This window comes from Pseudophryne corroboree, chromosome 4 (genome assembly GCF_028390025.1).
Source record: "Pseudophryne corroboree isolate aPseCor3 chromosome 4, aPseCor3.hap2, whole genome shotgun sequence".
Lineage (NCBI taxonomy): Eukaryota > Metazoa > Chordata > Amphibia > Anura > Myobatrachidae > Pseudophryne > Pseudophryne corroboree.
Window position 1 is genome coordinate 470,479,381 of NC_086447.1, and position 18,562 is coordinate 470,497,942.

The window sequence follows — 18,562 nt, forward strand, 5'->3', positions numbered from 1 at the left end:
GGGCATTTGTATCTGGCACCACTGGGGGTATTTGTATCTGGCACCACTGGGGGTATTTGTATCTGGCACCACTGGGGGCATTTGTATTCTGGCACCACTGGGGGCATTTGTGTATCTGGCACCGCTGGGGGCATTTGTGTATCTGGCACCGCTGGGGGCATATGTATCTGGCACCGCTGGGGGCATATGTATCTGGCACCGCTGGGGGCATATGTATCTGGCACCACTGGGGGCATATGTATCTGGCACCACTGGGGTCATGTGTATCTGGCACCACTGGGGTCATGTGTATCTGGCACCGATGGGGGCATTTGTGTATCTGGCACCGCTGGGGGCATTTGTGTATCTGGCACCGCGGGTGGCATTTGAGTATCTGGCACCGCTGGGGTCATTTGTGGATCTGATGTGAATTTCGGCTCATTCTACGTGCTATAATGTGAATTTCGGCTCATTTTGTTTGCTTTAATGTGAATTTTGGCTCATTTTGTGTACTATAATGTGAATTTCGCCTAATTTTGTGTGCTATAATGTGAATTTCGGCTCATTCTGTGTGCTATAATGTGAATTTCAGCTCATTCTGTGTGGTATAATGTAAATTTTAGCTCATACCGTGTGCTATAATGTGAATTTCGGCTCATTCTGTGTGCTATGCAGGAATGGTGATTCGCCAGTCTGTATCACCAGTGTGCAGGGTTCTCTCCACTAACTGGCAACATTTTATTAGTAATGGCAACAATAGGAAATTTTAGAAGCGAACGGGAAGAGCATCTCTAAGTGGGAGGAGCTATGATTAGGGGGAGGAGTCATAATTCTTAAACCGCCCCCCCTAAAAGTTACGTCTAGATCCGCCACTGTGTATAGCCCACATAAGAACATACATTTAGATGTTACCTCAATGCTCATTACATTTACAGACCTTCCGCTTTAGAGATAGAAACATATTTTCAATCTGCCAGGGAAATATACTAAATACTGTTACAGGCATGCATAACTACTAATGACATTATGTTGTGAAGTAGCTTTTCATTTGCACCTACTGTAGTTTACCTCTGATGTGCCACCCACTAGAAGTTATTGATTATGTAAATGAGTCATTTAAAAATGAAATGAGCTAAAATGAGCTAAAACTGTTTTTACATCTTAGTAAGAATAATATATTTTATGTTTAAGGATGGAAATAATTATCACTAAATACAATTTGTGATTTTCAGATGCTATAGGACTGGTAAAAACATTAAATGTTTAGAATTAATGATGCTATGACTGATGGTTTGGCAGAGATGCTATTCACAAATCTCTTTTTGGTCCCACGGAAAACACATAAGCAAAAACAAATGACATTATTAAATTGTATCTGAAAAGAATTATTTCAAACCACGTTTGCTAGAAAAAAAAATCCTATGCAACTGATAAGGCCAATACAGGTATATGCAAGTCATATTGATGTTATATTCCTGCTCATCCGCCATGGAATTTACAAAAAAATTATTATTGGCTGTTTGTATTTTTTATGATAGGATACGGTTGCATGTTTCCTCCCTGAGTTACCATGGAATATTTATTTATTAAGGGACCATGGTCCTGCTTCAGAGGTGTATGCAGGGGTGGATTGGGATCGAACACCAGCCCGGGAAATTTATGGAAGCAGCCCTAATATGGGTGGAGTCTGTTGAGGGGGAGGGGTCTGTTAAGAGGGTGGGGTCACTCCTCAGAGGTCCTGATTCCAAGATAGACACAGTTGGGGCCTTTATGTTAATGTTTACCTGCGACTTTATGCATATGCTGCTACAATGCCCTTCCCTGATGTACATCCATACGTCTGAATATCCAAAGACTGATATGCCCACTTTCAGTGTCTACTTCTGATTTTATTGATTTTTAATTCTACAAACCCAATATGTTTCAAAGTACAAGGAGGGGAAGCACACACTACATAGAGCACAGTACAGGGAGGGAGCATTCACAAGTAGTGAAACACATCACAGGGGACTAGCGCAGCAGAATCTTACCCAGTGGCCAATCCACCCCTGATTACATACATAGTCACCACATTATTACAGGAATTGCACCACATTACACGAATAGCACCACATCACATATATAGCACTACATTACATGTATAGCATTGCACTACACATATAGCACCGCATTACACAAATAGCCCCACAATACATGTATAGCACCACACTACACATAGAGCACCGCATTATACAAATAGCACCACATTACACGTAAAACACCTCATTGTACAAATAGCACCACATTACATACATAGCCACCACATTACACACGTAGCCACCGCATTACATATGTAGTCACTGCATTACATACGTAGCCACCACAATACATACTTAGCCACTGAATTACGTTTTTTAGCGGCACCCGGAAGTCCTCTCTAGCCTAACTTCCGGATTGTGTTCCAATGAACCGCAAGTACTGGAAGCAGTGTGAGCCAGCCCAGCCTGAGTGTGAATCAGTCTGGCTGAGGGGGATATGTGACCGGCCCATGGGGATCTGTCATGGTGTCCTGGTGGGCTAATCCACCCCTGGGTGTATGCAATGCCAATGTTTACACAGTTGAGCTATTATCGGCTGACTGTGCACACGCCAAGATACCTTTGCGTAGTCGATTACAGCAATGTTTTATTCGCAAAGTGATTGATAGTAAGGGATCATTTGGGGGCAGTAACGGTGAGTTGCAGCAAAAACACAGATTTGTGACCATTTTGGGGGCGTATCTGAGTCTACATCTGCAATCTGGTAAGCAAAAAAGATGGTGGTAACATCTCAGTTCCTGTAGTTATTCTGCATGACCATAGGGTTAATGAGATTATTGGAGGCTCTGTAGCACAGATGCTGATATCTGCCAGGCTGTATGTTGGTATCTCAAACCATGTCCAGGCTGCAGCAGCATTAGCATATTTTTGTACACTACATCTGCTACGTACAGGACCGCAGCTGCGAATGCTTTAGCATCCATCTATTATTCAGGCCCTATGATCACAAAAATAACAAATGATCAACTTAAACTCACATCCAGACAGAAAAGGGCCATTTCTAATTAGGCAGTCTGTAAACTCCACATATCAGCATACAGGCAAATTTTAATAAATCAATGCCAAAGAAGGGAAAAGGAAGGCACCAGTAAATTTGGGGGTTTCAGGCACCAACCAGGCTTGAAGAGGTAACTGATAGAATCTCTAAAAATGTATACTCTAATGGTAATTAAATACCATGTGAAGGAAAGTGTTCTTCACAGTAAGAGCAGTAAGGTTTTGGAATTCTCTGCCATAATAATGGTGGACTCAGTTGATAAGTTTAAAAATGGATTAGATAAATTCCTAACTGAAAAAATATCCAAGGGTACAGCACTTAAGATTTATATTAGAAAAAGCATGAATTTTAGTTGATTTTAGACTAATAAACATAACTTCATCCGGGTAATTATAGTAAACTATAGTTACATTCAGATTAGCATAAAGATTACATTACAGGTTGAACATGATGGACAGTTTGTCTTTTTTCAACCTCATCAACTATGTATGTTACTATGTATGTTACTATGAACCTCACATAATCAGCTAATATGCAGTAGGCCCTCTGGTGGTTTGTCAAGTTTCCAGTTTTCTATTCCTGATAACAAATATCTACTCCCACTTACACATAATGTAAAACATTCTTTATTGAGATACGTGTGTAGAAAGTGACCTAAACAATAAATGAAATGTCTTCATAGATTTTATCTCATGTTTTAGTTGGCTTTTTATTATTCCGATTAGAGAAATAGGGCTTCCGATCCCCTAGAGATCAATCTCCTTTCTTGCGTACTATCTAGTGTTATGTTGTAACTTAGAAGGTAGCAGTAACCTTTAACAAATGTAAGAACATAAAGCCTAAACACTATCTCCAAATGCTTGGTTCTGCCTACACATAGTAGCGCGCTCTTTCTGTAGACACAGATGGAACTTTGTATAACTAAATTATGTCCAGAGAGATGATGGTGAGGAAATTTCAGAACATGTCATAAACTCTAATTTAAAAATATAAGTGATAACATCTGATTAAATGTTCTGCTATCACTGACTAATAAATGACATGATGCCTTTTTTTTAATAGAGGAGAGTGATTAGGGTTTTATTTTGCACCACTCTATATCTTTATTAGAAATTACATGTCAGGCTATCACAGCAGTTATCCTAATAGCCAAAGGGCTAACATCTATGTCATGCCCTACAGCTCCCTGCAGTGTATAAGTTGTTGGAAAGATTATAATTAAGAGAGAAAAATTAGATTATAATGAAGAAGAAAGTTCTATGTATTTATTCTTGTTATACATTTTGACCATTTGCTACAAGGTTGATAAGTATTAAGGTGGACATTTAACAAAAATGTAATGGAAACTTTATCTTAAAGGAGAACTATCATTTCTCATTACAAGCTACATGGTATGGGTAGGAAGTAGCATATTTATTTTCATTCTCAATTTAGCCCTTCGATCATTTTTCTCATCGCCACATATCGCGGCACTAAGAACTGAATTATAGGTGTAGTGTAACAAAGAACCACTGCAGGGAGAGGTTGTGATAGGAGCCGATTAATGCGAAGAGTAAAAATTAAAGTGATTGTGATGACTATATTACCAGGTTCCAATACAGGATTCTTACTGCACATTCATGGTCATATTGTGCCTACAGATTGTGTTACTAGAGTGACCTTGGTTTTATAGAATAAAGAAAACAATATAAATGAGTGTTTGCCACATCTTACAGTAGTAGAGTAGTCCCAGTCTAGGCATTGGGGACAAACCTGACATCATGGGGATATAGAGATGCCCCAGTCTAGGCATCAGGGCCGCACCTGACATTATGGGGATACAGAGTAGCCCCAGTCTAGGTATTGGGGCCAAACTTTACATCATGGGGATATAGAGAAGCCCCAGTCTAGGCATCAGGGCTGTACCTGACATCATGGGGTTGTAGAGTAGTCCCAGTCTAGGCATCAGGGCCACAGCTGACATCATGGGGATATAGAGTAGCCCCAGTCTAGGTATCAGGGATGCACCTGACATCATGGGGATAGAGAGTAGTCCCAGTCTAGGCATCAGGGCCACAGCTGACATCATGGGGAAATAGAGTAGCCCCAGTCTAGGTATCAGGGCTGTACCTGACATCATGGGGTTGTAGAGTAGCCCCAGTCTAGGCATCAGGGCCACAACTGACATCATGGGGATATAGAGTAGCCCACAGTCTAGGCATCAGGGCCACAGCTGACATCATGGGGATATAGAGTAGCCCCAGTCTAGGTATCAGGGCTGTACCTGACATCATGGGGTTGTAGATTAGCCCCAGTCTAGGCATCAGGGCCACAGCTGACATCATGGGGATATAGAGTAGTCCCAGTCTAGGCATCAGGGCCACAGCTGACATCATGGGGATATAGAGTAGCCCCAGTCTAGGTATCAGGGCTGTTCCTGACATCATGGGGTTGTAGAGTAGCCCCAGTCTAGGCATCAGGGCCACAGCTGACATCATGGGGATATAGAGTAGCCCACAGTCTAGGCATCAGGGCCACAGCTGACATCATGGGGATATAGAGTAGCCCCAGTCTAGGTATCAGGGCTGTACCTGACATCATGGGGTTGTAGAGTAACCCCAGTCTAGGCATCAGGGCCACAACTGACATCATGGGGCTATAGAGTATACCCCAGTCTATGTATCAGGGCTGTACCTGACATCATGGGGCTATAGAGTATCCCCAGTCTAGGCATCAGGGCCACAGCTGACATCATGGGGATATAGAGTAGCCCCAGTCTAGGTATCAGGGCTGTACCTGACATCATGGGGATATAGAGTAGCCCCAGTCTAGGCATCAGGGCCACAGCTGACATCATGGGGATATAGAGTAGCCCCAGTCTAGGTATCAGGGCTGCACCTGACATCATGGGGATATAGAGTAGTCCCAGTCTAGGCATCAGGGCCACAGCTGACATCATGGGGATATAGAGTAGCCCCAGTCTAGGTATCAGGGCTGTACTTGACATCATGGGGTTGTAGAGTAGCCCCAGTCTAGGCATCAGGGACACAGCTGACATCATGGGGATATAGAGTAGTCCCAGTCTAGGCATCAGGGCCACAGCTGACATCATGGGGATATAGAGTAGCCCCAGTCTAGGTATCAGGGCTGTACCTGACATCATGGGGTTGTAGAGTAGCCCCAGTCTAGGCATCAGGGCCACAGCTGACATCATGGGGATATAGAGTAGCCCACAGTCTAGGCATCAGGGCCACAGCTGACATCATGGGGATATAGAGTAGCCCCAGTTTAGGTATCAGGGCTGTACCTGACATCATGGGGTTGTAGAGTAGCCCCAGTCTAGGCATCAGGGCCACAACTGACATCATGGGGCTATAGAGTATACCCCAGTCTATGTATCAGGGCTGTACCTGACATCATGGGGCTATAGAGTATCCCCAGTCTAGGTATCAGGGCCACACCTGACATCATGGGGATATAGAGTAGCCCCAGTCTAGGCATCAGGGCCACAGCTGACATCATGGGGATATAGAGTAGCCCCAGTCTAGGCATCAGGGCCACAGCTGACATCATGGGGATATAGAGTAGCCCCAGTCTAGGTATCAGGGCTGTACCTGACATCATGGGGATATAGAGTAGCCCCAGTCTAGGCATCAGGGCCACAGCTGACATCATGGGGATATAGAGTAGCCCCAGTCTAGGTATCAGGGCTGCACCTGACATCATGGGGATATAGAGTAGTCCCAGTCTAGGCATCAGGGCCACAGCTGACATCATGGGGATATAGAGTAGCCCCAGTCTAGGTATCAGGGCTGTACTTGACATCATGGGGTTGTAGAGTAGCCCCAGTCTAGGCATCAGGGACACAGCTGACATCATGGGGATATAGAGTAGTCCCAGTCTAGGCATCAGGGCCACAGCTGACATCATGGGGATATAGAGTAGCCCCAGTCTAGGTATCAGGGCTGTACCTGACATCATGGGGTTGTAGAGTAGCCCCAGTCTAGGCATCAGGGCCACAGCTGACATCATGGGGATATAGAGTAGCCCACAGTCTAGGCATCAGGGCCACAGCTGACATCATGGGGATATAGAGTAGCCCCAGTTTAGGTATCAGGGCTGTACCTGACATCATGGGGTTGTAGAGTAGCCCCAGTCTAGGCATCAGGGCCACAACTGACATCATGGGGCTATAGAGTATACCCCAGTCTATGTATCAGGGCTGTACCTGACATCATGGGGCTATAGAGTATCCCCAGTCTAGGTATCAGGGCCACACCTGACATCATGGGGATATAGAGTAGCCCCAGTCTAGGCATCAGGGCCACAGCTGACATCATGGGGATATAGAGTAGCCCCAGTCTAGGCATCAGGGCCACAGCTGACATCATGGGGATATAGAGTAGCCCCAGTCTAGGCATCAGGGCCACAGCTGACATCATGGGGATATAGAGTAGCCCCAGTCTAGGCATCAGGGCCACAGCTGACATCATGGGGATATAAAGTGATACAATAAATAAAAAAAGGTTCCACATGGCTTTAATCCCTGTTATTCTACAATACACCTTTACTATTTTTAAGCATTATTAAAATGACCAAGAAGACACATAACATTCACTTAAACTTAAAAAAAAAAGAAAATTGTATAACTGTCAACTGTGGCTACCCCATTTATCCAGGGACATGTTTGCTAATGGTTTCCTCTGGGAGATTTTTGTCATGACTGTCATGATTATCTATGCAGTGTAAGTCCTCTCAATATGTACATTAACTGCAATTACAACTAGCTGTTTGTATACACTGGGCTTTATAAATTAATTCATATTTAAAAATACTATAAGAAACACAAACCAAAAAAATATACAGTATATAAATGTATGCATAGACTTTGTGTAGCAAGCTGCCTTACATCTGCCCCTTAGTAATATACCTAGAAAATAATAAGATTAAATAAGCATTTTTTTATTAATTGGCCTAATTCTGCTGTCCTCTAAAACATGCAGGCTGAGACAGCAGGCTTCAGGTTTACTTATAACTGACACCCTCTGTTTATAACCATGCAGATAGTAGTGATGAGCGGATTCGGTTTTACTCGGTTTTACTCGGTTTTACTCGGTTCTCAAAACGGCATCTTATTGGCTCACGGATGTCACGTGTTTTGGATAGCCAATAAGATGCCGTTTTGAGAACCGAGTAAAACCGAGTAAAACCGAGTAAAACCGAACCTCGCTCATCACTAGCAGATAGTCTCTGGATTATCTTCCATTAGCTGTGAGCTGAAACAGTTATCATGGTTCAGATCAGCATAAAATGTTTCGATGGGTTTTGTATTTCCATTGAAACAAATTCATTTAACAACGTGGCATCCTGTTATTTATAGATAATTTCATGTTCCCTACTTAGGTGTGAACTGTATCCTGTAATGAAATATATACACTACACTACCAAACCTATTTTTAACACTTAGTATTTGCTAGCAGGGAAAAAATAGATAGCTTTCCCCAACATGACCCATTTCATTCAGGTCACAATGTTCTTCACTTCTGATTCCAACTTATTTTCTAATTACAGTAACGTGAAAAATGAGTGATGTTTCTTTCCATGAATTTTATTTTCAGAAAAATCACCACTTTTCGATATTTTCCTACATACAGTGTAATAAGCCACATAAATGTGATGTCTCTGTGTCCATGACAAATCCTGCACAAACTCATGTAGCGCTTAATCATCATTCACCTATAGCACCGGATTGGGTTCAGAATGCCAGAGGTCAGAATACCGACCGCGGCATCCCGATTGTGAGAATCCCGACAGGGGAGAGGTAAATATACTTACCTTCCCCCACTGGCCTCTAACCCTCCCTTACTGCAGCTATGGGGGATATTCTGATCCGATCACACGCTGCAGTTTATCGCAGCGGTGCGATCGGGTCAGAACTAGAGATGAGCGGGTTCGGTTTCTCTGAATCCGAACCCGCACGAACTTCATGTTTTTTTTCACGGGTCCGAGCGACTCGGATCTTCCCGCCTTGCTCGGTTAACCAGAGCGCGCCCGAACGTCATCATGACGCTGTCGGATTCTCGCGAGACTCGGATTCTATATATGGAGCCGCGCGTCGCCGCCATTTTCACACGTGCATTGAGATTGATAGGGAGAGGACGTGGCTGGCGTCCTCTCCATTTAGATTAGAAGAGAGAGAGAGAGAGATTGACCTGATTTACTGGAGCTTAGGAGTACTGTAGAACTGTAGAGAGTGCAGAGTTTACTAGTGACTGACCACAGTGACCACCAGACAGTGCAGTTTTATTTAATATATCCGTTCTCTGCCTGAAAAAAACGATACACAGTGACTCAGTCACATACCATATCTGTGTGCACTGCTCAGCCCAGTGTGCTGCATCATCTATGTATATATCTGACTGTGCTCAGCTCACACATCTTATAATTGTGGGGGAGACTGGGGAGCACTGCAGTGCCAGTTATAGGTTATAGCAGGAGCCAGGAGTACATATTATTATTAAAATTAAACAGTGCACACTTTTGCTGCAGGAGTGCCACTGCCAGTGTGACTGACCAGTGACCTGACCACACTGACCACCAGTATAGTTAGTAGTATAGTATACTATATTGTGATTGCCTGAAAAAGTTAAACACTCGTATCTGACTGTGCTCAGCTCACACATCTTATAATTGTGGGGGAGACTGGGGAGCACTGCAGTGCCAGTTATAGGTTATAGCAGGAGCCAGGAGTACATATTATTATTAAAATTAAACAGTGCACACTTTTGCTGCAGGAGTGCCACTGCCAGTGTGACTGACCAGTGACCTGACCACACTGACCACCAGTATAGTTAGTAGTATAGTATACTATATTGTGATTGCCTGAAAAAGTTAAACACTCGTCGTGTGACTTCACTTGTGTGGTGTTTTTTTTTTTATTCTATAAAAAACTCATTCTGCTGACAGACAGTGTCCAGCAGGTCCGTCATTATATAATATATACCTGTCCGGCTGCAGTAGTGATATATATATATTTTTTATATCATTATTTATCATCCAGTCGCAGCAGACACACTACTACGGCTGTAGCTACCTCTGTGTCGGCACTCGGCAGTCCGTCCATAATTGTATACCACCTACCCGTGGTTTTTTTTTCTTTCTTCTTTATACATACATACTACTACTACTACATCTCTTTATCAACCAGTCTATATTAGCAGCAGACACAGTACAGTACGGTAGTCCACGGCTGTAGCTACCTCTGTGTCGGCACTGGGCAGTCCGTCCATAATTGTATACCACCTACCCGTGGTTTTTTTTTCTTTCTTCTTTATACATACATACTACTACTACATCTCTTTATCAACCAGTCTATATTAGCAGCAGACACAGTACAGTACGGTAGTCCACGGCTGTAGCTACCTCTGTGTCGGCACTGGGCAGTCCGTCCATAATTGTATACCACCTACCCGTGGTTTTTTTTTCTTTCTTCTTTATACATACATACTACTACTACATCTCTTTATCAACCAGTCTATATTAGCAGCAGACACAGTACAGTACGGTAGTCCACGGCTGTAGCTACCTCTGTGTCGGCACTCGGCAGTCCGTCCATAATTGTATACCACCTACCCGTGGTTTTTTTTTCTTTCTTCTTTATACATACATACTACTACTACATCTCTTTATCAACCAGTCTATATTAGCAGCAGACACAGTACAGTACGGTAGTCCACGGCTGTAGCTACCTCTGTGTCGGCACTGGGCAGTCCGTCCATAATTGTATACCACCTACCCGTGGTTTTTTTTTCTTTCTTCTTTATACATACATACTACTACTACATCTCTTTATCAACCAGTCTATATTAGCAGCAGACACAGTACAGTACGGTAGTCCACGGCTGTAGCTACCTCTGTGTCGGCACTCGGCAGTCCGTCCATAATTGTATACCACCTACCCGTGGTTTTTTTTTCTTTCTTCTTTATACATACATACTACTACTACATCTCTTTATCAACCAGTCTATATTAGCAGCAGACACAGTACAGTACGGTAGTCCACGGCTGTAGCTACCTCTGTGTCTGCACTCGGCAGTCCATCCATAATTGTATACTAGTATCCATCCATCTCCATTGTTTACCTGAGGTGCCTTTTAGTTGTGCCTATTAAAATATGGAGAACAAAAATGTTGAGGTTCCAAAATTAGGGAAAGATCAAGATCCACTTCCACCTCGTGCTGAAGCTGCTGCCACTAGTCATGGCCGAGACGATGAAATGCCAGCAACGTCGTCTGCCAAGGCCGATGCCCAATGTCATAGTACAGAGCATGTCAAATCCAAAACACCAAATATCAGTAAAAAAAGGACTCCAAAACCTAAAATAAAATTGTCGGAGGAGAAGCGTAAACTTGCCAATATGCCATTTACCACACGGAGTGGCAAGGAACGGCTTAGGCCCTGGCCTATGTTCATGGCTAGTGGTTCAGCTTCACATGAGGATGGAGGCACTCAGCCTCTCGCTAGAAAAATGAAAAGACTCAAGCTGGCAAAAGCAGTAGCACCGCAAAGAACTGTGCGTTCTTCGAAATCCCAAATCCACAAGGAGAGTCCAATTGTGTCGGTTGCGATGCCTGACCTTCCCAACACTGGACGTGAAGAGCATGCGCCTTCCACCATTTGCACGCCCCCTGCAAGTGCTGGAAGGAGCACCCGCAGTCCAGTTCCTGATAGTCAGATTGAAGATGTCAGTGTTGAAGTACACCAGGATGAGGAGGATATGGGTGTTGCTGGCGCTGGGGAGGAAATTGACCAGGAGGATTCTGATGGTGAGGTGGTTTGTTTAAGTCAGGCACCCGGGGAGACACCTGTTGTCCGTGGGAGGAATAGGGCCGTTGACATGCCTGGTGAAAATACCAAAAAAATCAGCTCTTCGGTGTGGAAGTATTTCACCAGAAATGCGGACAACAGGTGTCAAGCCGTGTGTTCCCTTTGTCAAGCTGTAATAAGTAGGGGTAAGGACGTTAACCACCTCGGAACATCCTCCCTTATACGTCACCTGCAGCGCATTCATAATAAGTCAGTGACAAGTTCAAAAACTTGGGCCGACAGCGGAAGCAGTCCACTGACCAGTAAATCCCTTCCTCTTGTAACCAAGCTCACGCAAACCACCCCACCAACTCCCTCAGTGTCAATTTCCTCCTTCCCCAGGAATGCCAATAGTCCTGCAGGCCATGTCACTGGCAATTCTGACGAGTCCTCTCCTGCCTGGGATTCCTCCGATGCATCCTTGCGTGTAACGCCTACTGCTGCTGGCGCTGCTGTTGTTGCTGCTGGGAGTCGATGGTCATCCCAGAGGGGAAGTCGTAAGCCCACTTGTACTACTTCCAGTAAGCAATTGACTGTCCAACAGTCCTTTGCGAGGAAGATGAAATATCACAGCAGTCATCCTGTTGCAAAGCGGATAACTGAGTCCTTGACAACTATGTTGGTGTTAGACGTGCGTCCGGTATCCGCCGTTAGTTCACAGGGAACTAGACAATTTATTGAGGCAGTGTGCCCCCGTTACCAAATACCATCTAGGTTCCACTTCTGTAGGCAGGCGATACCGAGAATGTACACGGACGTCAGAAAAAGACTCACCAGTGTCCTAAAAAATGCAGTTGTACCCAATGTCCACTTAACCACGGACATGTGGACAAGTGGAGCAGGGCAGGGTCAGGACTATATGACTGTGACAGCCCACTGGGTAGATGTATGGACTCCTGCCGCAAGAACAGCAGCGGCGGCACCAGTAGCAGCATCTCGCAAACACCAACTCTTTCCTAGGCAGGCTACGCTTTGTATCACCGCTTTCCAGAATACGCACACAGCTAAAAACCTCTTACGGCAACTGAGGAAGATCATCGCAGAATGGCTTACCCCAATTGGACTCTCCTGTGGATTTGTGGCATCGGACAACGCCAGCAATATTGTGTGTGCATTAAATATGGGCAAATTCCAGCACGTCCCATGTTTTGCACATACCTTGAATTTGGTGGTGCAGAATTTTTTTAAAAACGACAGGGGCGTGCAAGAGATGCTGTCGGTGGCCAGAAGAATTGCGGGACACTTTCGGCGTACAGGCACCACGTACAGAAGACTGGAGCACCACCAAAAACTACTGAACCTGCCCTGCCATCATCTGAAGCAAGAAGTGGTAACGAGGTGGAATTCAACCCTCTATATGCTTCAGAGGTTGGAGGAGCAGCAAAAGGCCATTCAAGCCTATACAATTGAGCACGATATAGGAGGAGAAATGCACCTGTCTCAAGTGCAGTGGAGAATGATTTCAACGTTGTGCAAGGTTCTGATGCCCTTTGAACTTGCCACACGTGAAGTCAGTTCAGACACTGCCAGCCTGAGTCAGGTCATTCCCCTCATCAGGCTTTTGCAGAAGAAGCTGGAGGCATTGAAGAAGGAGCTAAAAGGGAGCGATTCCGCTAGGCATGTGGGACTTGTGGATGCAGCCCTTAATTCGCTTAACAAGGATTCACGGGTGGTCAATCTGTTGAAATCAGAGCACTACATTTTGGCCACCGTGCTCGATCCTAGATTTAAAACCTACCTTGGATCTCTCTTTCCGGCAGACACAAGTCTGCTGGGGTGCAAAGACCTGCTGGTGACAAAATTGTCAAGTCAAGCGGAACGCGACCTGTCAACATCTCCTCCTTCACATTCTCCCGCAACTGGGGGTGCGAGGAAAAGGCTCAGAATTCCGAGCCCACCCGCTGGCGGTGATGCAGGGCAGTCTGGAGCGACTGCTGATGCTGACATCTGGTCCGGACTGAAGGACCTGACAACGATTACGGACATGTCGTCTACTGTCACTGCATATGATTCTCTCAACATTGAAAGAATGGTGGAGGATTATATGAGTGACCGCATCCAAGTAGGCACGTCAGACAGTCCGTACTTATACTGGCAGGAAAAAGAGGCAATTTGGAGGCCCTTGCACAAACTGGCTTTATTCTACCTAAGTTGCCCTCCCACAAGTGTGTACTCCGAAAGAGTGTTTAGTGCCGCCGCTCACCTTGTCAGCAATCGGCGTACGAGGTTACATCCAGAAAATGTGGAGAAGATGATGTTCATTAAAATGAATTATAATCAATTCCTCCGCGGAGACATTGACCAGCAGCAATTGCCTCCACAAAGTACACAGGGAGCTGAGATGGTGGATTCCAGTGGGGACGAATTGATAATCTGTGAGGAGGGGGATGTACACGGTGATATATCGGAGGATGATGATGAGGTGGACATCTTGCCTCTGTAGAGCCAGTTTGTGCAAGGAGAGATTAATTGCTTCTTTTTTGGTGGGGGTCCAAACCAACCCGTCATATCAGTCACAGTCGTGTGGCAGACCCTGTCACTGAAATGATGGGTTGGTTAAAGTGTGCATGTCCTGTTTATACAACATAAGGGTGGGTGGGAGGGCCCAAGGACAATTCCATCTTGCACCTCTTTTTTCTTTTATTTTTCTTTGCGTCATGTGCTGTTTGGGGAGGGTTTTTTGGAAGGGACATCCTGCGTGACACTGCAGTGCCACTCCTAGATGGGCCCGGTGTTTGTGTCGGCCACTAGGGTCGCTAATCTTACTCACACAGCTACCTCATTGCGCCTCTTTTTTTCTTTGCGTCATGTGCTGTTTGGGGAGGGTTTTTTGGAAGGGACATCCTGCGTGACACTGCAGTGCCACTCCTAGATGGGCCAGGTGTTTGTGTCGGGCACTTGGGTCGCTGAGCTTAGTCACACAGCTACCTCATTGCACCTCTTTTTTTCTTTGCGTCATGTGCTGTTTGGGGAGTGTTTTTTGGAAGGGCCATCCTGCGTGACACTGCAGTGCCACTCCTAGATGGGCCAGGTGTTTGTGTCGGCCACTAGGGTCGCTTAGCTTAGTCATCCAGCGACCTCGGTGCAAATTTTAGGACTAAAAATAATATTGTGAGGTGTGAGGTATTCAGAATAGACTGAAAATGAGTGTAAATTATGGTTTTTGAGGTTAATAATAATATGGGATCAAAATGACCCCCAAATTCTATGATTTAAGCTGTTTTTTAGGGTTTTTTGAAAAAAACACCCGAATCCAAAACACACCCGAATCCGACAAAAAAAATTCGGTGAGGTTTTGCCAAAACGCGGTCGAACCCAAAACACGGCCGCGGAACCGAACCCAAAACCAAAACACAAAACCCGAAAAATTTCAGGCGCTCATCTCTAGTCAGAACTGCGCATGCGCCGGTGCCACAGTGCGCTGGCGCATGTCAGATGGCCTAAGGCCGTTGGGCCGCTACGATCGCCTCTGCCTGATTGACAGGCAGAGGCGGTCGCTGGGTGGAGGGGGGGGGCGGAACGGCGGCGTTTGGCCACCGTTTTGTGGGCGTGGTCCGGCCAACGCAGGAGTGGCCGGACCGAATGGGGGGCGTCACACGCAGCCGCTGCGGGCCGGGGAGCAATGAGTAAAGCTGCGCTGGTCGGGAGCTACTCTTGAGGTGCAAAGGCATCGCCGCTGTGCAATGCCTTTGCACTTCTGCGGGGAGGGGGGCGGCACTGACATGTGGGGCGGGATAGCCCTGTGCTGGGCGTCCCAACGCATGTCAGTGTGAATGATTGTAGCTGTGCTAAATTTAGCACAGCTACGATCAACTCAGAATGACCCCATTATTTCTTATTCCTCACAAGGAAGATTGATAGTGCAGATTTCTGTAATCAAGTCAAACAACTTTCATTTATGTCCTAAACACTCTGGTCCTGTATATACATATTTATGAGACAAGCAAAGATTACTTTAAAAAATGTGTTTCTAAATACATGTATATCTAAAATAGAATGAAAAGGATGCTAAATACCTTTTTATGTTACACGTGTTACTGCTTGTTCTCAAAATGTATTAACATAAAGCTGAAAGTTGTAAACAATTATTTACTTATATATATATAAAAGGGAAAATCATAATTATATGCAAATGCCACTTACCTGCGGGTATGGCGATGTCCTAGGTTTTGACTTTGTACTAGGAAGACGTGACTTACTGCCCTTCCTACTGTCATTTATGGCTGGATTTGAACTTGCATAAGAGAATGTCGGCTTTGTGGTTACTTGATCCAATGATAGTTGCAGTCCTTTGTATTCTGTATCTCTGTGTAAAATATTAACATATAATTATTTTATTATTTTCAGATCCAAAGGGAAGTGCATCATTTCATTCTATTAAGTGCACTATTGTGCTGGACACCTCCTCACTAGCTTAAGACTTCTGACCAGGAGAGTGGACGGTGTGAGCCATTGTCACCCCAGTGTTATAACTGGCAGCCTGCAAACCTCATGTCATCTGCACAACATCTGACCACACGGGGATGTGCAATTGATAATTCTATCAGCATAACAGGAAACGTGAATGACACACACACACCCTTTCCATGGGGCAAGTTCCAACTGAACACAGACGTATCTTGGCCTGCGCACAACTCTCCATAGCCTGCAGTTGCATCAACACACCTTTGCTAAACTTTGTGATTGCCTTATTACCAGCCATTTATGCCCCTTCAGCCACTAGTGGAGACACTCTGCATCACCCATAAATGTGTGCTCCTCCCAGCTATGGAGCATGTGCCATGAAATAACCCACACAAATCCAGCCATTCAACTTTGTATCACCCCTTGGGTGAACAACATTACATTTTATAAGATTAAATTCAATGTTGCTGTAGAAATCATTCCTCAATGGCTACCAATGTATATTGAGGATTTGAAATACCTTTTCTTAGCATATAATGTTGTTTTTGACAATAGAAAAGTTTGACTGCAAACTAAAAGTACCACAAAAGAATACATTACCTACAGATGGGCATATACATCAAGTGTAAAATCATACTGAAATGGCTAGTTTGGCATTGTTTATGGAATTTTTTTATGTATGGTTTTAATTTACCAAGAGGAAATTATTCAGAATACAGTAGTACCGTAATTCTCATTGGGCACTGTGACGTGGAGCAACATATGCAATTTATTTGGAGATCGCTGAATATGGATGTTGAGACACTAAAGACTGGGTGACCCTAAAGATGCCAGGTCTGAATATGGAAGTTCATTCACTTGCAGGTGAGGTAAGAAAAAGGTGGAGGACTTCTCAGTGTGGCCAGTCATCAGGGGGACAGCCTCTTGCGTAGCAGTGATAACAGATGTTCAGTAATGGGGCAAAAATGCAGCCACTGATGAATTTAGCAATTAAATTAGCAAGATAGTCTCAAGGGTATTAAATGTTTACATATGCTAGCCTGTAGCATAGCTAATCATGGCAGGTGAAAAGAGATGATTGGATTATGGCCAATTTAAAGTACATAAATTAAATTGCAAATCAATTAAAAATTTAGGATAGGTGTAAAGGAAGGTATCAAAATGCATGAAACATAACATGGTTGCAGATCTCAAACCCTCTTTATACAACTTTATGTATAGACTACAGGGGATCAAAAAAAGAGAGAAAGAGGGGTACATTTACTAAGATGGAGTTCTATTTAAGATGGGATGTTGCCCATACAACCCACCACACTTGAAAAAAAAATCTTAAAAACATTCATGGAAACCCCTGAAATATTCTGAACTGAGGTAACACTTGCACTCCTATGGGGTGCAAACATAAACAATTAAATATATACGCCTGTACAGAGTTGAAGAGGAAATAATTGTTTTTCTTGTGGTGCACAATAAATCTAAAACATAACTTTTACTGGTAACTTTATAAATAACATAATAGTACTAATATCAGCAAATAAAATTATAGATTATAGGGCCTAATTCACTATGGATCTCTATTGAGGCTGAAATTGCGATTTTCCCAAAACTGCTACTGCTAAAAAAAAAAAAAAAAATGTGACGAGTGCCCAGAAAGGGTAAAAGACACCTATGCGAATGCATTAGCAGAATTGCAATCCATACGCAAACACTGAGTACCGTAGACAGTTGCGGCTGACCTATGCCTACTCAGAATAATGCAATTGCAGTCCCATTGGGGGACATGTTTGTCATCGCAACGATCGAAGATGATGTCAGATTCATGCCGCACAAATGGCCATGACACACCTGCATTTTCCCAACCACTGTCCACAAACGCCATGTTGCCATCCAAATACTTCCTTTCAATAAAATTGTGATCGCTTTTCACTTAGGCTGCAAATGCAGAGCAATTGGATTTTTCCCTTCCTGCATGCACAATGCATTTACAGCACATGCGCAGTCTGCCAATAAACGGTCAGTGTGTGCATTATCACAATTGCAAATGATAGTGACTCACGCCCATAGAGAGCATATACAGAAATGAGAAGCATGCAATTAAAAAGTTTGCTGTGCACTCTATAGTTGCTCTTAAATGTATATATAAGCATAATGTGTATAAGGAGCTCTATCTGGCATAATGTGTATAAGGGGCACTACCTGGAGTAAAGTGTGAAAGGGGCTCTACCTGGAGTAATGTGTAGAGTGGCACTACTGTGTGGTG

The 18,562-nt window shown here is 44.2% G+C and overlaps 1 protein-coding gene across 1 annotated transcript in view; it reads right to left on the reverse strand.

The window, feature by feature from the left end:
- The window catches only part of SIM1 (SIM bHLH transcription factor 1), a 113,459-nt gene that overhangs the window by 16,654 nt on the left and 78,243 nt on the right, over nt 1-18,562 (reverse strand). Inside the window, exon 10 of the mRNA XM_063917040.1 lies at nt 16,042-16,204. Within this exon, the coding sequence (XP_063773110.1) occupies nt 16,042-16,204 (163 nt within the window). The remainder of the gene's footprint in view (nt 1-16,041; nt 16,205-18,562) is intronic.